Raw genomic sequence first — 25,696 nt, 5'->3', positions numbered from 1 at the left:
GTCCCCAGAAGTTGTAGGAATACAACCACACACTCAGCACTTGGTAAGCTCAAATCTCTTGAAGTTGTGCTGTGTGAATAGTCTATGGGAGAGGAGTAATAGCTGGACAGACGGAAAAAAAAAAAAAAAAAAAAAAATTTATAATATATATATATATATATATATATATATATATATATATATATATATATATATATATATATATATATATATATATATATCTCTATCTATCTATCTATATATATCTATATATAAAGGATATCCATTCTTCACCTGATGGAATCCCTTTTGGCAGAACCACAGAACCAAATAGAACACCAGGGGCCAATTGGGCTAAAGTTGTACAGCTCAATACATCCCATAAAACAGAAGCAACTCCATGTTTGAATCCCTACCCCAGATTAGGAAGTTGACTTCTCACTGAACAGAGACTTCTTTCGGGCTAGTGTGCCCAGCTACAGACCTGCCTGCAAAGTTGTCATCCATGAGTGGAGATGAAACATGGAAAGGAGAGACATTGATCATGGGAGAAGAGGTGGAACATGTAATGGGAGGTTTGGACAAAGGTGGGCTTAGCTAAAGCCCTCAAGCCTGGCTGATGAAGGATCAACAGTAAGTAGAACCTGGCATGGACTCTCCTAATGAGGCTTTAGTGGCTTGGAAAAATGCCACTTGACCCCCATCCTAGTCTCTAGTACCGAGGCAGTGTTGGTCATGTATTAGCCCAGGATGGGGCAATAAAGAAAAGCACATCTCAGTTGGTGAATTATGAAAATGCATCCATTGCATTCCAGTTTGCTTACAGATTTTAGGTTTTTTTTTTTTTTGTTTTGTTTTGTTTTTTATTATTCACTTCGTCCTTAGTTTGTGGCATACATTGCGGCTATGAAACCAATATACACCCTCTTCGTCCAGAGTTTCCTCTCTATAGCTAAAGATTGTGAATAATCTGGTGAAAGATTAGCTCGACGTTAAACTGTAAAAGCTTTGTCACATTCAGAACGTTAAAATGTCTTCTTTCCATTGTGAACCCTCTGGTGTCTGATAAGATCTGACTTAATTGTAAAAGCTTTGTCACATTCAGAACACTGATATGGCTTCTTTCCGGTGTGAACCCTCTGGTGTGTGCTAAGATTTGACTTCTGTGTAAAGGCTTTGTCACATTTAGAACACTGATACGGCTTCACCCCAGTGTGGACCCGCTGGTGTATGATCAGAGCTTTCTTCGATACAAACGTCTTGTCGCATTCAGAACACTGATACGGCTTCACCCCAGTGTGGACCCGCTGGTGTATGATCAGAGCTTTCTTCGATACAAACGTCTTGTCGCATTCAGAACACTGATATGGCTTCTCTCCAGTGTGGACCCTCTGGTGTATGATAAGAGTCGACTTCATTGTAAAATCTTTGTCGCATTCAGAACACTGATATGGTTTCTTTGCAGCGTGACCCCTCTCGTGTATGATAAGCCCCGTTTTAGTGGTTAAAATTTTGCCACACTCAGAACACTGATACGACGTCTCTCCGGTGTGAACCATCTGGTGTAGGATAAGCTCTCTCTTAGTTGTAAAAGCTTTGCCACACTCAGAACACGGGTATGGCTTCTCTCCGGCGTGAACCTTCTGGTGTGCGAGAGGTTTTGCCTCCATTTGTAAAAAAACCTTTTTTTAATCACATTCCAAACAAGAAATCTTTTCCAAAATGACTCCTTATGTATACATGGGGGTTGAACTTCACTGTAAAGCGATTGTCACTTCCAGAACACCGAAAATCATATCTCTCCCGTTGTCCTCCGAGGCTGGGTCAATGGTGAAGATCCAAGACGTTTATGACTTTTTAGAACACGGATATGGCTGGTGTCCCGTGTGCGACTCCTCCAGTGACTTGCAGTAAAGACTTTCAGGCACATAAGACACCCAAATATCTTGGTTTTCCATGTGACAGAGCTGTGCTTTTAAAAAGACCAACAACTTGGCTCTTCAATCTACCTATATATAGAAAAAACAAAGTCAGAATTCTATATGAAAGGCTAAGTCAAGTCGCTTTCTATTTTAAATTAGTGTGTGTGTGTGTGTGTGTGTGTGTGTGTGTGTGATCCCCACACACAGTGGGGATCGAAAGTTTGGGCACCCCAGGTAAAAAAAATGTGTATTAATGTGCATAATAAAGCCAAGGAAACATTCTTATAATATATCAAAAAAAAAGTTAAATTTCCATCATTTACACTTTCAAAATTACAGAAAACAAAAAAATGGCGTCTGCAAAAGTTTGGGCACCCTGCAGAGTTAATATCTTGTACTGCCCCCTTTGGCAAGTATCACAGCTTGTAAACGCTTTTTGTAGCCAGCCAAGAGTCTTTCAATTCTTGTTTGAGGTATATTTGCCCATTCTTCCTTACAAAAGTGTTCCAGTTCTTTGAGATTTCTGGGCTGTCTGTCACGCACTGCTCTTTTAAAGGTCTATCCATAGATTTTCAATAATGTTGAGGTCAGGAGATTGTGAAGGCCATGGCAAAACCTTCAGTTTACGCCTCTTGATGTAATCCCCCGTGGATTTTGAGGTGTGTTTAGGATCATTATCCATTTGTAGAAGCCATCCTCTCTTTAACTTCAGCTTTTTCACAGATGGCATCAAGTTACCATCCAAAATTTGCTGAAATTGTATTGAATCCATTTTTCCTTCTACTCGTGAAATGTTCCCTGTGCCACTGGCTGCAAAACAACCCCAAAGCATGATTGATCCACCCCCATGCTTAACAGTTGGCCTGAGGTTCTTTTCATTAAATTCTGTGCCCTTTCTTCTCCAAACGTACCTTTGTTCACTCCGGCCAAAAAGTTATATTTTAACCTCATCGATCCACAGAACTTGTTTCCAAAATGCCTCAGGCTTGTCTATATGTTCATTTGCAAAGTTCAAATGCTGATTTTTGTGGTGAGGACGTAGAAGAGGTTTTCTTCTGATGACTCTTCCATGAAGACCATATTTGTACACGTATCTCTTTATAGTGGACCACAACTCCAGTGTCTGCCAGATCTTTCTGGAGGGATCGTGCAGTCAAACGTGGGTTTTGAATTGCTTTTCTCACAATCCTGCGAGCTGTTCTGTCTGATATTTTTCTTGGTCTTCCAGATCTTGCTTTAACTTCCACTGTTCCTGATGACTGCCATTTCTTAATTACATTCCAAACAGAGGATATTGACATCTGAAAACGCTTTGCTATCTTCTTCTAGCCTTCTCCAGCTTTGTGAGTGTCAACTATTTTCAGTTTTCTAGACAACTGCTTAGAAGAACCCATGGTGCCGATTGTTGGGGCAAGGTCAGATGAGTCTGGCCATTTAAAACCTTTGAGATTGACATCACCTGGTCTTCCTAGACGATGATTGAGAACAATCCATGACACTGGCAGGTCTCAGCTTTGCAAAGGCGGCAGTGCATGCTATAAATTCTGCAGGGTGCCCAAACTTTTGCAGACGCCATTTTTTTGTTTTCTGTAATTTTGAAAGTGTAAATGATGGAAATAAAATCTAACTTTTTTTTGACATATTATATGAATGCCTAATCTGTAATTTGAAGCCATTTGGAGATTTTTCCATCTTTCCTGGGCTTCGTTATGCACATTAATACACATTTTTACCTGGGGTGTCCAAACTTTCGATCCCCACTGTGTATACACACACACACACACACACACACACACACACACACACACACACACACACACACACTTCTAAAATCATCTTTTTAAGCAAATAGTATTTACTAAAAGTTTTTTGTGCAGACAGTATTTCCAACATTCAGCACAGACAATGGAGTCATACATGTAACATAAGCAGTTGTGACATTGTTGTTACAGAACAATAACTTGCTTTGTCTACATTTTATTTATAAAAGGTAAAAATGAAAATAAACAGAGGAAAATAAATAAATAAATAAAATAATAAAAAACAATTAATCTGCACACGGCAAGTCTCTCCCCAGTACATACATAGATAGCCGGCGCTGTTCTATTATCCCCGTGTCTACAGGATCGTACACCAAGTATGCATCTCCAATATAGTTTCCATTAACCCTTGATAAAGTCACGTGACAGTGACGTAACATGTAGGGAGGCGGAAGCCTGGCATAGACGCATCTAAGCATCAGCAGAATTTGTAATGAACAAATGGCGGTGTCTGACCACCTCCTTTTGTTTGAAGAGCGCCATTTGTTACAATGATCATGTGAGTGGATACAATCTTTACCGCTCTACAGGGCTGGACTGGGAAAGAAATTTGGCCCTGGACTTCATCCAGACCGGCCCCCTTACATCAGAGCGTCCCATCACCGGCCCCCTTACATCAGAGCGTCCCATCACCGGCCCCCTTACATCAGAGCGTCCCATCACCGGCCCCCTTACATCAGAGCGTCCCATCACCGGCCCCCTTACATCAGAGCGTCCCATCACCGGCCCCCTTACATCAGAGCGTCCCATCACCGGCCCCCTTACATCAGAGCGTCCCATCACCGGCCCCCTTACATCAGAGCGTCCCATCACCGGCCCCCTTACATCAGAGCGTCCCATCACCGGCCCCCTTACATCAGAGCGTCCCATCACCGGCCCCCTTACATCAGAGCGTCCCATCACCGGCCCCCTTACATCAGAGCGTCCCATCACCGGCCCCCTTACATCAGAGCGTCCCATCACCGGCCCCCTTACATCAGAGCGTCCCATCATCGGCCCCCTTACATCAGAGCGTCCCAGCACCAGCCCCCTTACATCAGAGTGTCCCATCACCAGCCCCCTTACATCAGAGTGTCCCATCACCAGCCCCCTTACATCAAAGTGTCCCACTGAGCCATCGGCCCACCGGGAAACTCCCTGTAGTCCCAATGGCCAGTACATGCCTGCCGCTCTATATCAGTGAGCTCTTCGCAATGATTTGTCTCCTTTGTTTGTTGCAAACTTTCATCTATCCTTAAGCCTGGCTATATTGATGATCTAATCAAGCTTCTCACCTGGACCATCCCTTTGGGTGAAGATCGTTTTTTTCCATCTGGCGCAGATTAATACATTAATTGCTGTATACTAAATCCTTGGAACTGGCTTCTTTTGCGCTCTGACTCCCGTGCCATTCTGCCAACGTACATTGGCGTGTGCCGGTCGGGAAGTGGTTAAATTACCAACAAGCTGTGCAGCAGTAGGGAATTCCCCCCAATTCTCCCCTCTGGTGTATTGTTCCTCATAGGCTCAGCTAGTTACTTGCACTTTAATCACTTGTTTCTTGTAGTCACAGCATTCATCCATTTTGATGTTATTGTAGACAATTTTTTTTCTTACCCATTTATTGGTAAGGGTAGACTGGTACATTTTTTTCTCTACAGATTGTGTTGTATGGGAGGGGGGGGGGGATTCTTTTGAGGCACTTGTTTTATTGCACTTGCCACTTTAAATTTGTGGTGGAATATTGAGTCTAGCGCTTCTCTATTTTTTTTAGCATAGTCCATTTAGTAGAATACAATGGCTCAGTCCCTTTTTAGGGGGTGAAAAATGATAGACCTGTAAAAGCCTATGAGGAATTACCTGGGGTGGGGGGGGGGGGGGGCGCGCAAGACCTGGATTATCCAGTCAGTTCAGTGAGAGAGAGACCTACATTACCTCGGGGAATTACAATGTCGGCAAGTTAGTTTTTCACATATTAAAGTGGAGTTCAGCTGCTCCAGCCACTGGTGGGAGTATGAGGCGTTAACCAGAATCAGGCTACTAGTTTATGGGCAATATAAAGCAGCTTTGCTATACGACTCGGAGGTGTAAAATATTCCTCATCTACAGAGACCAAGGAGACCCACTACCGGATCCTGAGGACCAGGAATATTGAACACCAACAATATAATACTGCTAATACCTCTCCAGGATCTGAATCATTTTGGACATCTCCAAAATGCAGTCCCTCAAATTTTCCACTTGCCTACTCATATTTTATAAGTGGAAAAATGAGGGCTTGCAAGTTGGGCTGCCTAGGAGTGGGGGAGGGAAGGGGGCGAGTACTGGCAGCAGGCATGGTCAATCGGGAGGCATTCTCCCAGCGATCGCCCTGGGAGGGGGAAAGAGAGCATGGAGGAAGGGGAGAGCCGCGGGATCAGAGCAGGATAGCACGCGGTTACAGCTTACATTACAATCGTCTCCACTCTGCTCAACACATCAGCGTCACCTATTCCTGACCTGTGCCTATGATAGACAGAACGTTGGTCCAATGCTGGGATGCATTCTGTCCATCACAGGCACGGGGTTAGGAGGAGGCGAGGCTGTGTTGAGCAGAGACAATTGTAATGTAAGCTATAACAGCATGCTATTCTGCTCTGATCCCGCGGCTCTCCTCTTCCTCCAGTCATGCATTCCTCCACCCAGGCGAGGCTCCAATGGTGGGCACAGGCGAGGCTGCATTGAGGGGCACAGACGAGCCTGCACCCAAAAAGTTGTTGTTAATATTTCTTTTTGTAACTTAATTCTGCATAAAACCTTTAAGTGTCACTTCATGAGATAATTTATGAGGGTGGGGCAACTGGTGGCAAGTAACCCTTGAGGCCTGGCAGTGGCTAGTAGCTCAGGATTTGAAATTGTGAGCCCTGCCCTACAATCACCTTTACATCTGGGGCATGAAGGGGGAAGGGGAATCTTTCCTGTCCCACACACACACACACACACACACACACACACACACCTTACAGTTTTGTGGAGAGGACAGGAAGACGAGAGGTACGGAAGGTCAAAATCATCTCCCATCTCTCTCTCTCTCTCTCTCTCTCCACATATTTCCTCCATGTCCGTTTACCCAATTACCTTGTATAAGGAAATGAGAGAGTCTTGGGTAAAACAAAAATAAAAATATATTGTGGTTCCTGGATCTACTGCACTATTAGTATAGAACTATTTAAATAATAAATATTCATAATTTCTTCACCCTTTTCACCACGTTGTATCAACAACATGGCGCAGTCCACGCAATATATTGCATTTACGATCGTCCTCCTTCATAATTAAAGCAGTGGATTTGTGTTCATCCCAAACAGGGTATGTATCTGTAATCTGATTGAGGGGTGGAGGCTCATGAACAAACAAGTGGGTATAGCACGGGCGATCCTAAGCAATTAGTACACAAATTTCAGCCATGGCACCTAAGATTAGGGGTTCTCATGTGTCTGTTGGAGGCACAGGTGTCTTACTTGTAAAGGCTGCAGTGTCCAATAAGCAAGGTTGCGGGGGGTAAAACTTCTTAAGGCCCCTTTCACACTGGGGTAGTTTTTCCAGGCGTTTTAGGCTACTTTCACACTGGGGCATTGCGGGCACCAGCGGTAAAGCAGCGCTATAACACCGAAGAAATGGCTGCACTCTGAGATCCATCAAAATTCTTATTTAATAAAAACGAACATCCCAAGCGTTACAGACAGTTAAAATGGTAGACAACGCGTTTCACACACTAACAGGTGCGCCTATTCATTACGTCACTATATTTAGCAGCGCTAGCAGCCGAAAAAGCGGTGCTTTGCAGCGCTGCCCCATTGTTTTCTATAGGAAAGGGCGCTTTAGGAGTGGTGAATACACCACTCCTACAGCGCTCCAAAAGATGCGGCTTGCAGGACTTGTTTCACCATCCTGCCAGCGCACCGCTCCAGTGTGAAAGCCCTCGGGGGTCTCACACTGGAGAGACAGCAGCGGCTGTTTCAGGGAACTTTGCAGGCGCTAGTTTTAGCTTCATCTGCAATGCCAATGTGAAAGCCCGAGTGCTTTCCTGCTAAGGAGCTGTGTAATTGAAACTGGCAGTGAATGGATTAACCACTAGGTGGCAGTGTAGGGGTTAAGTGTGTCCTGGAGAGCATTTCTAACTGTGTGGGGCGTGGCTACGTGTGACACATCACTGATCTCTGCTCCCGATTATAGAGAGCTGTGATCAGTGACACTGTCACTAAACAGAACGGGGAGATGCTCGTTTACATTAGAATCTCCCCGTTCTTCCTCTCCGTGAGGCGATCGCGGGTGTCCCCGTGGCTATCAAGCCTGCGATTGGACTCACGGAGGTCCCGACGTTTAAAAAAAGTGCCTGTCCATGCCATTCGTCGTGCGCCAGTCGGGAAGCAAATAAATAGCCAAATAATTGGCTGCAATACCTTGCCCTGGTCACTAGATGTCATAAATGCTCACTTCCATTCAACTTTCAACACAGGGAGACAAATTAAACCCTTCAACGCAGTAAAATTTGGCACATGTTTCAAACGGGATGGGGAGGCGAAAAAAAAAAAAAAATAAATTATATGCAATAAATGAAAAACAAAACAAAAAAAAAAAAAAAATAGTAAGCAAAAAAAAGAAAAAATAATAGCAGCAATAGCGGGCAATATCCCCATTGTCCTCTCATTCACAAAATGTAAAAATTATTTTTCCAAAAACGTTTTTTCACCTTTCATTGTTTTGCCCTTTTCTCCCCATCCGGTTTGAAACATGTGCCAAATGTACTTACTGAAGTGTTAGGCTTCATGCACACGAGACGCAGATGCAAACTCTGCTGGACATGCATTATTAAAAGCTGAAACCGGCGTTTAGAAACGCCCGTTTTGCCGCGATTTAGCGGCATTTTACCGAGTTTGTGTCTAGAAGCGTTTAGTTAAGCGAACATCATAGACCCTCCCCAGCTCAAAAAACAGTATTATTAACTATTTCAGAAATTTTGTGAGACCAGAGTGAGTAGCAGCAGCTGTGAGAGCGGCAGTGTACTTGTATTTAGCGTGTCACTTGCCGCGGCACCTGCCTCAAGTTGTGGATTGTCCACTTGCCACCAGTTGTGGATTGTCCACTTGCCACCAGTTGTGGATTGTCCACTTGCAATTTAAAATATTTTTTTTAATGGTTTTTCATCATTTGAAATCATTTGAGATTTTTAATGTCAAAAAAATAGGTCATCTTTAAAAACGCTTATAAATTAAAACGCGGCAAAACGGCGGTAGCGGTGTTTTACGTCTGAAACGTGGAAACTTTTGGCGTCTGAACCCATTTTTTTGCTTCTGGAAAAACGAGGTTAAACACAACTGCATAAAAAAATGGCAAAAAACTAGACTGTGTACAAGGACACATAGGATAACACTGAATGAGTTCAGGAGCAGTTGGGGGAAAAAATAAAAAAATAAAAAAAGTGTCCAACCGCCTCTGAACACGCGTTTAACAGCGTCTCCTGTGCATGAAGCCTTAATTTGTAAACATTCCTTGTAATAGGAAAAAAATAAATAAATAAAAATACAAAAATTTATACATGACAGGTCCTTGTATATTACACTAAAATGCAATTTAAAATAAAAAAAAATAAATAAAAAAATAAATAAAAAATAAAAATAAAAAGTCCCTTTAACCACCTCAATACCACAAGGGGGGCACTTAGACACCTTCCTGCCCAGGACAATTTTCCTCTTTCAGCGCTGTCGCACTTTGAATGACAACTGCGCAGTCATGCTACACTGTACCCAAATGAATTTATTTTTTTTTAATAATTTTTCTTCCCACAGAGCTTTCTTTTGGCGGTATTTGATCACCAATGCAGTTTTTAATTTTCTGCTAAACTATTTTTATTTTTATTAAAAAAAAAAAACTTTTGTTTCAGTTACACAACTTTGTAAATAAGTATGTTTTCTACTTCACTGACAGGCACCAATGAGGTGTCATTGATGGGCACTAATAGGTGGCACAGATGGGAACTGATGTACTGTAATTTATGGTACTGATGGATGCCAATCAGTGCCAAACAATGCCTGCCAACCAGTGATGCCCATTTAGGGCACTGATTGTTATCCCTGGTGGTCTAGGGTGGCATACCCAGTGGTGACATCCCTAGTGGTCCTAGGGGCATCCCTGGTGGTCCAGTGTCGGCATCCTCGGGGGACTGGACTGATAATCGATCAGCACAGACCCCCCCGTCAGAGGAGCAGCCGATTGGCTCTCCTCTACTCATGTCTGACAGACACGAGTGAGGAAAAGCCGATCACCGGCTCTTCCTGTTTACACTGTGATTGGACACGGCTTATCACATGGTAAAGAGTCTCCGTCAGACTCTTTACATAGATTGGTGTAGCAGACTGACACACGCCACAAAAACGATATTTTGCTGGACATCATAGGATGTCCGGTCAGGATAGTGAAACCACTTTGCTGCCATCATTTTGCTATATGGCGGGCAGCAAGTGGTTAAGAGCTTTGGGCGGAAGCGACACCCTGCAATGATTATTATAATTATATATATATATATATATATATATATATATATAGAGAGAGAGAGAGACGGGTGGGGGCCCCCCATATCTTCGCCTCACTCGTCTACATACCCGGAAAGAGACAACATCCGATCACCGCCCGACAGCTCTAGTAAGCGGCGGAGGGCACTGGAGAATGGCGGGGGGGGGGGGGGTCTCTCCCAACGCCGATGAAGAAAGAAGAAGAAGAAAGAAGAAGAAGAAAGAAGAGGAGGAGGAGAAAGAAGAAGAAAGAAGAGGAGGAGGAGAAAGAAGAAGAAGAAAGAAGAGGAGGAGGAGAAAGAAGAAGAAGAAAGAAGAAGAGGAGGAGAAAGAAGAAGAAAGAAGAAGAGGAGGAGGAGAAAGGAGGAGGAGGAGAAAGGAGGAGGAGGAGGAGGAGGAGGAGGAGGAGGAGGGAGGAGGAGAAAGAAGAAAGAGGAGGAGGAGGAGAAAGAAGAAAGAAGAGGAGGAGGAGAAAGAAGAAAGAAGAGGAGGAGGAGAAAGAAGAAAGAAGAGGAGGAGGAGAAAGAAGAAAGAAGAGGAGGAGGAGAAAGAAGAAAGAAGAGGAGGAGGAGAAAGAAGAAAGAAGAGGAGGAGGAGAAAGAAGAAAGAAGAGGAGGAGGAGAAAGAAGAAAGAAGAGGAGGAGGAGAAAGAAGAAAGAAGAGGAGAAGGAGAAAGAAGAGGAGAAGGGGAGAAGGGGAGAAGGAAGAAGAGGAGGAGAAGGGGAGAAGGAAGAAGAGGAGGAGAAAGGAAGAAGAGGAGGAGAAGAGGAGAAAGGAAGAAGAGGAGGAGAAGGGGAGAAGAAAGAAGAAGAGGAGGAGAAGGGGAGAAGGAAGAAGAGGAGGAGAAAGGAAGAAGAGGAGGAGAAGAGGAGAAAGGAAGAAGAGGAGGAGAAGGGGAGAAGAAAGAAGAAGAGGAGGAGAAGGGGAGAAGGAAGAAGAAGAGGAGGAGAAGGGGAGGAGAAGGGGAGAAGGAAGAAGAAGAGGAGGAGAAGGGGAGAAGGAGGAGAAGGGGAGAAGGAAGAAGAGGAGGAGAAGGGGAGAAGAGGAGGAGAAGAGGAGAAGGAAGAATAGGAGAAGGGGAGAAGGAAGAAGAGGAGCAGGGGAGAAGGAAGAAGAGGAGCAGGGGAGAAGGAAGAAGAGGAGCAGGGGAGAAGGAAGAAGAGGAGCAGGGGAGAAGGAAGAAGAGGAGAAGGGGAGAAGGAAGAAGAGGAGAAGGGGAGAAGGAAGAAGAGGAGAAGGGGAGAAGGAAGAAGAGGAGAAGGGGAGAAGGAAGAAGAAGAGGAGAAGGGGAGAAGGAAGAAGAGAAGGGGAGAAGGAAGAAGAGAAGGGGAGAAGGAAGTACTCGGGTTATGGCAGCTAGCTGCTCCCAGAACAACGATATTCCTCTTCAAAGTACAGATGTACAATGACGGCGGGCGGTCCAGAAGTGGTTAAAATTATTGATTTCTTCATTTTGGGTTGGAAAAGTGTGGGGGGGGGGGTGGCGGAACGCCTTATACATGGAAAAATACGGTCGTTTGGTGTCACAAAAGTGATATTGTACTATGGGTGATGGGGTGTTTAGGGATTGCTGGGTACAGGGATGATCACAGTAAAAAAGGAATAAATTTGAACGGTGACGATTGGCTTTCACTGAGACATTGATTACTATTGTGATGCTGCGATAGGCCTGCAGCTGTCACCCGGTACAGGGCACAAACCAAGCGCAGCAATTGTACTGCTGGGGGTGGAAAAGTGATTACAATAGAAACTATAGTAATATAGTAATTGTTGGGGCAGCACATTGTAATGTACAACACAATATATAGAGTAGAGGGGCATTTGGTATTGGGGGGTCAGACACCTGGGGTACCTCCATCTGTTGTATATAAAACCAGAAATCACCCATACTCTTCCTCCTGCTCACAAGTGTCCACAATCAGGGGAAGTTCCCCTTAAAGTGTCATTCCATTGTGGATTGTGGGGGGGGGGTCCTAGGCCTGCAATGTGCAGACATGAAGCTGATTCTGCTCTGACCTGTGTGAGGATCTTCTCTGTCTCTCCTCCGTGTCCCCGATGGAAGATGGAGGCTTCTTGTCCTGGCTGAGAGGTGTGAGGAACGTTCTGTGCCTGCACTACAGATCTGGGAAGACTCCAATCACCATTGTGAGCCAGTTCCCCTCCCCCACTATACAGGAGAGGAACATCGTACACTCTTGCTCGTCTACCTTATTAATCCAAAGGAAGACGCACAAGTGGAGTCAAAACAATGGACCTGGTGAGGAGTATGCTGAGCATGGGTCTATGCCCCACCATAAACCTAGTCAGGTCCATAAATATGGAGACAGCGACACAATTGTAATCTTTTTGGCTCTATACACCACCACAATGGATTTGAAATGAAAGGAACAAGATGTACTTTAACTGCAGACTTTCATCTTTAAATTTGAGGGCATTTACATCCAAATCAGGTGAACGGTTGTTGTGAAAATTCTTATTGATGTAGATTGTCAGATGCCACCCAGTGTGAGTTTTTCTGTAATACGCTCATGTGAGGGTATTCGCACACATACAGACTCTGGTGGAAGACCATTGGATGCAGAAACCTTCCCGTGGACACGGCGGATCAGTTTTGCTTTTTTAAGGTTGTTTGTTAAGGCCCCACCAGGGAACTGGCCACTCCATAGCAACCGCATTCAAACTCCTAAGTAAACAGATCTGTGTACTTGGGAACCATAGTATAACCATACAAAATGGTGCCCCACTGGGCCATGATGTAGTACGGCTCGCATCGCTGGTAGCAGTGGGAACGTACACACGGTCGTGTTCGGAACAATGTGCTTGCCGCATGGTTTTGTGCACCACCACCTGCACACGTCACTACTGCATTTCTATTTGAATATATACACGTGAGCCATTGGTTCTTTTGAATGAATACAAGTGTCTGATTGGCCGATTCTGAAATCTGCAGCCTCTTTTGTTATCGATGCGTTTTAGTATAAATAAAAGCCACTTGGCTACCTGGTTCAGGATTGATACTGAGCTTGGAGGTGATGCCAGCATCTGTTTGCGATAAACGAGCGTGATTTCCCAGCATTAGCGAGCGGATTTCCCGGCATACAGAGAGCTGTATTTGTGCTTTTAAGAGCAAAGAAAGAATTTGCTTATAGGGAGAAGCTTAGATTTTCCTTGACACGGTGCATGTATATGTGCCTCCCACTTTTTAAAAGGCACCAAAAGTAATGGGACAGATTAACCACCATCCATCAAACTTTCACTTTTTAATACTTGGTTGCAAATCCTTTGCAGTCAATCACAGCCTGAAGTTTGGAACGCGTAGACATCACCAGACGCTGGGTTTCATCCCTGGTGATGCTCTGCCAGGCGTCTACTACAACTGCCTTCAGTTCGTGCTTGTTCTTGGGGCATTTTCCCTTCAGTGAGTGAAATGCATGCTCTATCGGATTCAGGTCAGGTGATTGACTTGGCCATTACATAACATTCCACTTCTTTCCCTCAAAAAAAAACGTTGGTTGCTTTAGCAGTATGCTTCGGGTCATTGTCCATCTGCACTGTGAAGCTCCGTCCAATGAGTTCTGAATATGAGCAGATAATATTTCCCGAAACACTTCAGAATTCATCCTACTGCTTTTGTCAGCAGTCACATCAATAAATACAAGAGAACCAGTTCCATTGGCAGCCATACATGCCCACGCCATGACACTACCACCACCATGCTTCACTGATGAGGTGGTATGCTTTGGATCATGAGCAGTTCCTTTCCTTCTCCATACTCTTCTCTTCTCATCACTCCGGTACAAGTTGATGTTGGTCTCATCTGTCCATAGGATGTTGTTCCAGAACTGTGAAGGCTTTTTTAGATGTTGTTTGGCAAACTCTAATCTGGCCTTCCTGTTTTTGAGGCTCACCAATGGTTTACATCTTGTGGTGACCCCTCTGTAGTCACTCTGGTGAAGTCTTCTCTTGATTGTTGACTTTGACACACATACACCTACCTCCTGGAGGGTGTTCTTGATCTGGCCAACTGTTGTGAAGGGTGTTTTCTTCACCAGGGAAAGAATTCTTCGGTCATCCACCACAGTTGTTTTCTATGGTCTTCCGGGTCTTTTGGTGTTGCTGAGCTCACCGATGCGTTCTTTTTTTTTTAAGTATGTTCCAAAACAGTTGATTTGGCCACACCTAATGTTTTTGCTATCTCTCTGATAGGCTGAAAAAACAAAAACAAACCCAATGATGGCTTGCTTCACCGATAGTGACAGCTCTTTGGATCTCATATTGAGAGTTGACAGCAACAGATTCCAAATGCAAACAGCACACTTGAAATGAACTCTGGACCTTTTTATCTGCTCCTTGTAAATGGGATAATGAGGGAATAACACACACGGAACAGCTGAGCAGCCAATTGTCCCATTACTTTTGGTCCCTTAAAATGTGGGAGGCACATATACAATCTGTTGTAATTTCTACACCGTTCACTTGATTTGGATGTAAAGACCCTCAAATTAAAGCTGAAAGTCTGCAGTTAAAGTACACCATCCTTTCAAATCCATTGTGGTGGTGTATGGAGAGACAAAAAGATTCAAATTGTGTCGCTGTCCCAATATTTATGGACCTGACTGTACAATTGTATACCGTATTCTGTCTCAGCCACATCAGAGGAACACGGTTGGAAATAAGCCTGAATGTCCTTCCAGGGAGGGAATACCGGAACCATTCTAAAGCCCATTAAATAGCCGGCAATGAAAGGAAACCAACATCGAGAAGCAGTGGCGGTGCTCCCTTAAAGGGCGCAGGAGCACCGCCCCCCCCCCCTCTCCTGCACCGCTCCAATCACCATAGATAGATTCATGCAATGCATGAATCTATCTATGGTCACTTCCGACACCCCCTATTCAGGTGCACTGGCCCATTTTCAGGAGCGGGGCATCTGAATTACACCAGCTGGGGGGTGTTTTTTTTTTTGAAGCACTCAATTAGATCCATAGGCTCTAATAGGTGCCCAAAAATGTGAAAAGCGGGCGCAATACTGTGCATTCGCTGGTCACTCAGCTGTGTGTTAGCAAAGCAAAGGAATTCACTTTGCCAACACCGAATCAGCCTCTCAGCCAATCAGGTTGCCAGGTCTGTTACCGGTCACCTGATTGGCTGAAACCTCAGGCGATGTGATTGGACGCCTGAGAGAGGACGGAAGAAGACATTGAGGACGTGCAGGAGACCGTCGCTGACCCACTGCGAGACAGGCAAGTGTCTGGCGGCATCTGATGTTTTTTTTTTTTCCTTTCAGTTTGTTTGCTCCCCCCGAAAAATTTTGAGCATCAGCCGCCACTGCTGAGAAGTAGATTCTAAGATAGATACTGTATACACACACGCGCGCACACACACACACACACACACACACACACACACACACACACATATATATATATATATATATATATCATTAATCACAAGGAGGAAGTGTCGGTCACAGATGATTGATATGTCTATAGAGGGGACAGGAGCCCTGTACCACGAATAGGACACCCACCTGACTTACCTGTGTGGTCTGATATGGAGACAATCCCATGCAGTCCCTATGGTGGCCGTGTCTTCAGGATGGAGACTGAAGCTGTTCAGCCTTCTGGAATCGGATCTAAAATGGGCAGAAACAGGAAAATTGTTCACGGGACAGGAAGTGACACGGGACAGGAAGTGACACGGGACCAATTAAAACAGAGGGTGCAGTATAGAGAGCAGGCACTATCACCAAGATGGCCATCAAGATTTGAACAAAGCCTATTTTATATGCCTTTACAATGTTTATTACAATTATATGTACCATTTGCAACAATCTTAATTGTTATGTTCTCTTTTGATAAAATAAAAAATAAAAAAGGGAGGAGACACTAGATGGTGCCACTCCAAATGGAAAAGCATAAAAAAAAGACGACATGAAATGTGAAACAACGACAATAAAAAGGACACGCTGGGGATCCGTGTTCTTCTGTTCTTCATACATGACTGTTGGGGAACCACCAAAACCAAAAGAAACATAAAGAAGAGAAGAGATCGGTGGGGGGGGGGGGGGGGCAGGTGACTGGAGAACAGACAACATAAAATGGAAGTGTGTGAATATCAGTAAGTTGTGTGTATGAAGGAAATGAGGTTGTGGTGGGAAGAACGATAGCGACAGATCGGTAGTTAGCCTCCCCCCGGGGGTCCCCCGTATGGAATGTGTGGAGGGAAGGGGGAGGAGAAGGAGGGAGGAGGTAGGTGCCCCGTGAGTGGGGGGGGGGGGCATGTGTGAGTATATGGGGGGAGGTGACCTCACAGAGTGCGGAAAAACTCTCTCTTTTCCAATATTACAGGATATGGCAATTGCAGTAACCGAGGGGGGGGGTCATACAATGTACAGGGGGAGGAGGAGAGGGGATTCATACAATGTACGGAGGGGGGGGGGGAGGGTGGGAGAGGGGTTGTCATACAATATACGGGACAGGGGGGGGGGTGGCCACACAATTTACGGGGGGGGGGGGAGGAGGAGAGGGGGGTCATACTATATACAGGGGGGCCATACAATTTACAGGGGGGGGGTCATACTATATACTGGGGGGGTCATGCTATATACTAGGGGATAGAGGGGGGAGGTCATAGAATTTACGGGGGGAGGATGAGGGGGATCATACTATATACAGGGGGGGGGGTCATGCTATATACTGCAGGGGGAGAGGGGGGGGGGTCACACTATATACAGGGGTGGTCATGCTATATACTGGGGGGACATACAATTTACAGTGGGGGGGTCCATGCTATATACTGGGGGGACATACAATTTACAAGGGGGGGGGGGGGGATAGGATGGAGGGTAATGTTTCTGTATGAAAAGTTCTCCACCATCCGATTGATGTCAGTCTTTCCTGTACTGCCCCCACCCAGGTTTCTTACTCCCCTCCCCCATCCCAGTGTCCCCCCCTGTACTCCCCTCTATGGTCCTCCGTATTACCTGATCTCTCCGAAAGTATCTCCTTCAAAGTCTTGTCTGTCTCTGACTGCAGCACCATGTGAGAGGAGGGGAGTCCTCCATTTTCTTGTAGCTCAGAGAGGGGGAGGGATGTCCTCCATTTTCTTGTAGCTCAGAGAGGGGGAGGGCTGTCCTCCATTTTCTTGTAGCTCAGAGAGGGGGAGGGATGTCCTCCATTTTCTTGTAGCTCAGAGAGGGGGAGGGGTGTCCTCCATTTTCCTGTAGATCAGAGAGGGGGAGGGCTGTCCTCCATTTTCTTGTAGCTCAGAGAGGGGGAGGGGTGTCCTCCATTTTCTTGTAGCTTAGGGATTCAGTCTTCCTGTAATGAAACAATGACTCCTCATTGTTTAGATGAAATATGTCCATCGATGAAGATCTTCCTCCTTTATATACATTGGGGTTGACTTAGTGCACTACAAGTCACTTTAGATCTCAGGGGAAGATATGAAATGAGGGGAAGCGCTGCTGATTTCTATCATCCAATCATGTGGAAGCAAAAATGCAGTTTATTTTACTGGCATGTCCCCCACAGATCTACAGCAACTGCAATTACTTGTAGTGCACAGTGGATTTGTAAATCAAACCGGCTGTCTCCATGGGGGGATGGGTAGCCTCCATTTTTTTGGAGCTCAAACAGGGAGTAGACATGTTCATAGGAATTGAAAATTCGTATGAATTTCCGAAAAATTCACACATTCGTATGAATCGGAAATACAAATTTTTATGCATACGAACTCTGTACAAAATACAAATTTTCGTTTACGAATTTTGGATCCAAATTCATAACGAAAATTTGTAATTATTATGAAAAAGTAACAAAACTAGTTAAAAATCAGGAACTCAGCACAGGGATGGTGGGAGCCCCTCATAATGGGCACAGCGGGTGTACAGACCCGGGAACTCAGCACAGGGATGGTGGGAACCCCTCATAATGGGCACAGCGGGTGTACAGACCCAGGAACTCAGCACAGGGATGGTGGGAACCCCTCATAATGGGCACAGCGGGTGTACAGACCCGGGAACTCAGCACAGGGATGGTGAGAACCCCTCATAATGGGCACAGCGGGTGTACAGACCCGGGAACTCAGCACAGGGATGGTGGGAACCCCTCATAATGGGCACTGCGAGTGTACAGACCCAGGAACTCAGCACAGGGATGGTGGGAACCCCTCATAATGGGCACTGCGAGTGTACAGACCCAGGAACTCAGCACAGGGATGGTGGGAACTCCTCATAATGGCACAGCAGGTGTACATACCCGGGAACTCAGCACAGGGATGGTGGGAACCCCTCATAATGGGCACAGCAGGTGTACAGACCCGGGAACTCAGCATAGGGATGGTGGGAACCCCTCATAATGGGCACAGAGGGTGTACAGACCCGGGAACTCAGCACAGGGATGGTGGGAACCCCTCATAATGGGCACAGCGGGTGTACAGACCTGGGAACTCAGCACAGGGATGGTGGGAACTCCTCATAATGGCACAGCAGGTGTACAGACCCGGGAACTCAGCACAGGGATGGTGGGAACCCCTCATAACGGGCACAGCGGGTGTACAGACCCGGGAACTCAGCACAGGGATGGTGGGAACCCCTCATAATGATAAATTCATCATAACAAACTTTCGTTATTTTATGAAAAGTTTACGACTCTAACGAAAATTCGTATTTCGTATGAATCTGAATTGAATTTCTGACACGAATTACGAATTAATTTTGGTACAAAATGGAGCGAAACAAAACAAATTTATTGACGGCACACATGTCTAACAGGGAGAGGGGGTGTCCTCCATTTTCTTGTAGATCACAGAGGGGGAAGGGGTGCCCTCCATTTTCTTGTAGCTTAGAGAGTGGGAGGGGTGTCCTCCATTTTCTTGTAGTTCAGAGAGGAGGAGGGGATGTCCTCCATTTTCTTGTAGCTCAGAGAGGGGGAAGGGGTGTCCTCCATTTTCTTGTAGCTCAGAGAGGGGGAAGGGGTGTCCTCAATTTTCTTGTAGCTCAGAGAGGGGGAGGGGTGTCCTCCATTTTCTTGTAGCTCAGAAAGGGGGAGGGTCTATCCTCCATTTTCTTGTAGCTCAGAAAGGGGGAGGGTCTATCCTCCATTTTCTTGTAGCTCAGAGAGGGGAAGAGGTGTCCTACATTTTCATGTAGCTCAGGGGGGGGGGGGGGGGGGTGGAGTGTCCTCCGATGGGGTGTCCTCCATTTTCTTGTAGCTCAGAGAGGGGGTGTCCTCCATTTTCTTGTAGCTTAGAGAGGGGGAGAGGTGTCCTCCATTTCCATGTAGCTCAGAAAGGGGGAGGGTCTATCCTCCATTTTCATGTAGCTCAGAGAGGGGGAGGGGCTGCCCTCCATTTTCTTGTAGCCCAGGGATTCAATTTTCCTGTAATAATATGATGACTTCCACACCCCATACTATATAAGGCTGCCTACATAGTAGCCGTTTATAGTGTGTGGATGAAGATAGATTGAACTAGATTAGGCAGGCAGGTTAGCCGCCGGCCATCCAGCCGCCGCAGTTGTACTGCGGCAACGTGACTCGGTTGCGCGAATCGGGGCACACGGATTCTTTCGGGGGCACACGGAGAACCGGGAGCTGTGTGTGTAAACAGAGTTTCCAGTTCTCTGAGCAGTGAACTGACATATCGTCTGTTCATACAGAGTACGAACAGCGATCTGTTAGTTTCCCTGCACAGTGCCTTCCCCCCCTTCAGTTAGAACACTCCCTAGGATACATATTAACCCCTTCACTGCCCCCTAGTGTTAACTCCTTCACTGCCAATGACATTTTAAAAAAAACTGACTACCCCTGTCTGAGACAATTACCTTGGACAGCCCATGTAAACGAAAGATCTCTCGAGCAAAAATGGAAGCCAGTTCCTTAGAAGTGGGCAACTTCTTTTTTTTTTCCATAAAGATTTTATTTAGTAAGTATTAGAAACAGATACAGGTTAGTACAGTCAGAATGGTACAATATATCATCCAGAACAGATAACGGTTACAAGACAAAAGGAAGAGGCAAACTAAAAAAAAAAGGGCGGGGGGGGGGTTCATAAGCGTACCCTGACCAACAGGGCGGTGGTTTAAGACCGGAATCATTTTGGTCTTTTATGCAGGCCATACATGGTCGAATTTCGAACGAATTTTCTTTTCAAAATCAGAAAATTCTATTTTTTTGTGATCCGATGGCGTCACCATTGATTTTCGAAATTCGGCTGACCAAGCCTTCAATTTCACCTCCATGTTGCTACAGAAAATATATTTCTTGGCCGGGAATCTTCTTTTCTCTCTGTAAATTTTCTTTTATCTCCGTACATTTTCTTTTCTTATTAAGTTTCTCGCACGATTCTCCCATCATTGATTAGAAAATCGTTCGTCTTTCAAAAAATTTCCAACATGTCCGATTCCTCAAATTTTATTTCTGCACGAAAATCGGCTGTTGCTGCAGCCCCTCTAATGGTGCGAAATTCATACGAAAATTCTTAGATACGATTTTCAAAAGAAAATTCTTTTGAAAATTTGAACCGTGTATGGCCGGCATTAGTCTTGTTTCAAGGGTTTAAGAGTATTGTTGTTTGATAAAGTGTGGCAGATGTCCACAGGAGGGCACCTGCTCCATAGAAAAGACAGCGTAGGAATAAGGAGAGGAAGAGAGTAGGAGGGGGGGGAGTCGGGACAGGGTGGGAAGAGGAATGGGGGGGGGCTCAGGAAGGGGGGGTAGGTCAGGAGAGAAAGAGTGAGAGAACTAAAGAGGTGAGAGATGGAAGGGGGGGGCGGACGTGGGGCTCCTCGCCCTGCCCCCGCAGAAGGGGGTGGGATTTCACGTCTGCATGTGGCGGATATGTCTTAATCAGGGGGAATGTGTAGCCTGTAGCCGTGGGTAGTCGTAAAATGAATCCAGCGAGCCCAATTAAAGCGGGGCTCCACCCTAAAGTTGAACTTCCGCTCATCAGCGCCACAATTGGTACCTTTCAGGGGGGAGGGGGTGCAGATACCTGTACAGTACAGGTATTTGCACCCACTTCCGGCATAAATATCCACATAATCTGCGGATATTTACGCCACTTCCTGCGGGTCCCCCGCTGTCCGCTGGTAAACACACGGATCCCAGGGACCATCCTTATTGCACAGCGCGATTCGCGCATGTGTAGTAGGGAACCGGGAGGTGAAGCGGCAAGGCTCCACTTCCTGATTCCCATACCCAAGATGGCGGCGGCAGCACACGAGAGACGATCGAGAGATCGGCTTCGGGTGCCGACATCGCGGGCGCGCTGGGCGGGTAAGTGTCATTATTTTAAAAGTCAGCAGCTGCAGTATTTGTAGCCGCTGACTTTTTAAAAAAATAAACGTCCGAACTCCCGCTTTAAGTGAAAATGTATCCATTCTCTCCTGTGCAATGTGAATCAGCTCTTCCATGTCTCTAATTCTAGAGATGCTTGTGAACCATTTTCGGAGTGTTGGGGTGTGTTTTGTAAGCCAATGTTTGGGAATGCACAATCTGGCTGCATTGACCATATGCATAGCCAGGGATTTGTAGTAGGTTTTCTTGGATAGTGATGTAGAAGGAACTACACTGGTGTGTAGTCCAGAGTGAAATTGGTGATCAATGATATAAAATTATGGACCTCCTTCCAAAAGGGTTGGATGTTTAGACAATCCCACCATATGTGTAGCACAGTTCCCACTTCCGAGTTACATCTTCAGCAAATATTGGGTATGGTGGGTGAGAATTGATGCAGGAGGGAGGGGGTTCTATACCACCTAGTAATCACCTTGTATCCGTTCTCCTGGATGGTGACATTCAAAGAGCCTCTATGTGCATAGTCATGGACTCTCGTCCAATCTGCAGGTGTTAAGGGGGTTTGTAAGTCCCTGTTCCATGTGATTTGTGATGGTGAGAGAGTCAGGTCGGGAGGTTCAAGTTGCAAGGCATACAGGAGGAAAATTAGATGTCTTTGGAGTGTCTTTCGATTACAAAGGGCCTCAAAAGGGGTAAGTTGTCTCGTCCAGTTGCCCTGGGTGGCGTGAGTGGATAGGAAGTGGCATATTTGTCTATGTGTCCAGAAGGAGAAAGCGGCGATTTTCGAAATATTCCGAAATCTATCCAGGGAGATAACCTTGCCATCTGGATAGAAATGTGAGGTTAGGACATCATCAAAAGGCCATTCTTGTTTGAGGAAATTAGGAGAGTCTCCAGGAGGAAAATCGGGATTGCCTCTTAGCCTGGTTAACTGGCCCGGAGTTGGGGCGAGAGAGCTACCTGATGAGGCCTTCCTAAACATCGTCAAGGACGTGTAGATAAGTGGATGTGTGGCCAACGTTTGTGGCCATTGTTTCGGGGGTTGCCATGGGAGGAGGTGCAGAGGTATGGGAGATATGGTGTTTTCAAGGGATACCCATACTTTCTTGAGGGGGTGGATATTCCAATCCGCAATTCTCGTGAGGTGGCAGGCAATGTAGTATTTGTATAAATCCGGGAGTGCGATGCCTCCTTTGGATTTGGGTAACATAAGGCAGGAGTATTTGATCCGTGGAGGGGAATCCTTCCAGATAAAGGAAGAGCAGGCCTTCCGGTAGGCAGAAAAAAATCCTGCAGGGAGGGTTATAGGAATAGTTTGAATCAAATAAATGAGCCGGGGCAGGAGAATCATTTTGATCAGGGCAGAATGGCCAAACCAAGAAACATTTTGGTTCGACCATTCCTTAAGATGGTTTTGATCCTTAAGTAATGCAGTGTGAAAGTTAATTGAGTAGAGGTCTGAGAGGCCGGGTGGGATCCAAATTCCAAGGTAAGTTATTGCGGTCTTTTCCCAGTGGAACAGGAAAAAATCTTGGCAGTGAGAAACTTCCTGGGGGGGGGGGGGATTAATTTAAGGCATGAGATTTCATATAATTAATAATAATATATAATTTAATATAAATATAATAATAATAATAATAATAATTAATTTTGAGGTTCGAGAGATTCCCAAAGGCCTCCAGAGCCTTGAGGAGGGAAGGCAAGGAGGTGTTCGGGGATGTTAGGGAAAGCAAAATATCGTCCGCAAAGGCTGCGACCTTGAAGTCTCTGCCTTTCTCCGTCACCCCCTTAATATCCAGATTATCTCTAAGTTTATTTAGAAGAGGTTCTAACATTAGGATGTAAATCAGGGGGGATATAGGACAGCCCTGTCGTGTACCGTTGCTGATGAGGAAGACATTCGACAGGTGGCCATTGACCCTCACAGCCGCTGAGGGGCCAGAGTATAGTGCCATGATTGAGGCGAGCATACGGTCCTCCAGACCGATCGCTTCAAGGTCTGCTCGCATGTAGTCCCAGGCCACCCTGTCGAGCGCCTTCTCGGTATCAAGTGAGAGAAGGAATCCTTGTGGTTTGGATGAAGTGAGCCAGTGATGCAGGTTCAGCATACGGATGGTGTTGTCCCTGGCTTCCCTGCATGGGACAAAGCCCCCCTGATCATGGGAGATAAGGCCAGACATCAGGGGCAGCAACCTATTGGCAAGGATCTTGGCGTAAACTTTAATGTCCACGTTTAGCAGAGATATTGGTCTGTAATTTGCTACTAGCAGAAGGTCCTTGCCTTCCTTGGGGATTACTGTAATATGCGCTGTCAACATCCTGTCTGGTTTAAGCAGTGGATCCGAAAGGGCATTGAAAGTGTTTAAAAGATTGGGGAGAAAACATTTAAGAAGGTTTTATAATATTGGAGGGTGCAGCCATCAGGCCCTGGGCTTTTACCTAATTTCATCTGATTTATTGCAGTTTCCAATCCTGTAAGGGAAATTAGTGTTTCTAAGGATTGCGATTGTTGGAGGGAGATGGGTTTCAGGCCATATTGGGACAGGAAATTGGTGATGAGGGTCTTGCGTGTAGTAAGGTTGATTTGGGTGGAGATTATAAAGCTTGGAATAGAAATTTTCAAATTCTTTGGCAATGTCTTCACTCTTGGCCAATAGAGATCCATTGGGGCTACGTATGTTATGAATAGTGGTTGCTTATTTGGCAGATTGGACCGAGCGTGCCAAGAGGCGACCGCATTTATTGCCATGCTCACAGAAGATCCTTTGGCGAAGAATGTAGCGTTTTTTGGTGCGTTTACCCAGTTCCTCCGTAAGGAGGGTAAGAGTAAGGATTAGATCTTGTAGAGTACTTTGCACTTGGGTCTGTTTGTGAGATAACTCTAGCTTTTTTAATGTCTGCAGGAGGGTATTCACATGTTCCTGATGGAGTCTCTTGGCCTGCGTGTTCAAGGTCAGTAGTTCTCCTCGGATAACGCATTTATGCGCTTCCCAGAGAGAAATAGGTGAAATCTCAGGATTCAAGTTCTCCAGGAAGTACAGCTGGATACGCGAGCGTATGTGCTCTAAAGCAGTTGGGTCCTTAAGCAGAGAAGGGTTATAGCGCCAAACTTTTGTTTTGGGGCTCGTTTTGGGAAAAGATAACGTTACCGTAATGGGGTGATGGTCGGAGAGGAACATCGGTTCGATAGTGGATTGTTGTAAAAGGGAGAGGTCTGTCTGGGATAAAAAGAAGTCAATCCTGGAGTATTTTTGGTGGGGGGCCGAATAGTAGGTGTAGTCTTTGATCGAGGGAGACAGAGTGCACCAGGCATCGTGGAGGGTCAGCGCTTGGAGTTGGGATTTGATCTGGCATAGAGCCTTGTAGGTTAAGGAGGACGTCCCCGTGGACGTATCCAGCAGGGGATTCAAGGGAACATTGAAGTCAAGACCCAGGAGAACTCCGAAAAGAGGACAGAAGAGCGCTTGTTTTGCGATAAAAGGTGACCTGGTGAGCATTGGCACAGTAGATATTGGCCAATGTTATCGGTTTTGAGGCATACTTACCTTTGAGGAAAATAAACCTTCCCTCAGGATCTAGCAGAGAGTCAGTCAGGTGGAAATTTGCATGTTTGGACATAAGGATAGACACTTCGATTTGTCGATTTGGGTTAGTGGCATGGAATGCAGAGCTATACATGTGATTGGAGAGTTTAGGGATGGCATCGGATCGAAAATGGGTCTCCTGCAAGAAGAGGAAGTGAGCTTTAAATTTGGTAAGAGATGAGAGAACTTGGGATCTCTTTTCAGGCAAATTAAGGCCTTTCACGTTAAGAGATACACATTTCAGTGTTAGTGGGGTGCTTGCTTGGGGTTTAGGCTGCATGGTATTAAGTTGGACGCTTGAGCAGATGGGATAATGGATTCATCATGGGGGAGGGCGAGGGACACCCCTCAGTAAGGCCAAGGGGGGAAGCAGGGAAAGGGGAACAGGGGGATAAGAAAAGAGGGGGATAGGGGTATTCAGGGGGAGTGGGGTAAGCATTCGAGAGGGAAAAAGAACAAAAAGGAGGGGGGTGGAGACAGATCTACAAGGAGGGTAGTATACCAGAGGTGGATTTAGCTTAGCTATCCACCTGACAGGGAGAGTAAAGAACTCTGGAATGTCAG

General features: G+C 45.7%; 1 protein-coding gene across 1 annotated transcript in view; it reads right to left on the bottom strand.

Moving 5' to 3' along the window:
• Positions 1 to 432: 432 nt before the first annotated feature.
• LOC143927164 (uncharacterized) overlaps positions 433 to 25,696 on the bottom strand; it is a 98,600-nt gene continuing 73,336 nt past the window's right edge. The window contains exon 2 of the mRNA XM_077451114.1: positions 433 to 1,619. Coding sequence (XP_077307240.1) covers positions 1,005 to 1,619 — 615 coding nt within the window. The 3' untranslated portion in view covers positions 433 to 1,004. The remainder of the gene's footprint in view (positions 1,620 to 25,696) is intronic.

The sequence above is a fragment of the Lithobates pipiens genome, unplaced genomic scaffold (genome assembly GCF_037356315.1).
Source record: "Lithobates pipiens isolate NorthernLeopardFrog02 unplaced genomic scaffold, aLitPip1_a1.2 Scaffold_23, whole genome shotgun sequence".
Classification (NCBI taxonomy): Eukaryota; Metazoa; Chordata; class Amphibia; order Anura; family Ranidae; genus Lithobates; species Lithobates pipiens.
Note: the sequence above shows the minus strand (reverse complement) of the source record. Positions and strands in the feature narration are given on the sequence as shown.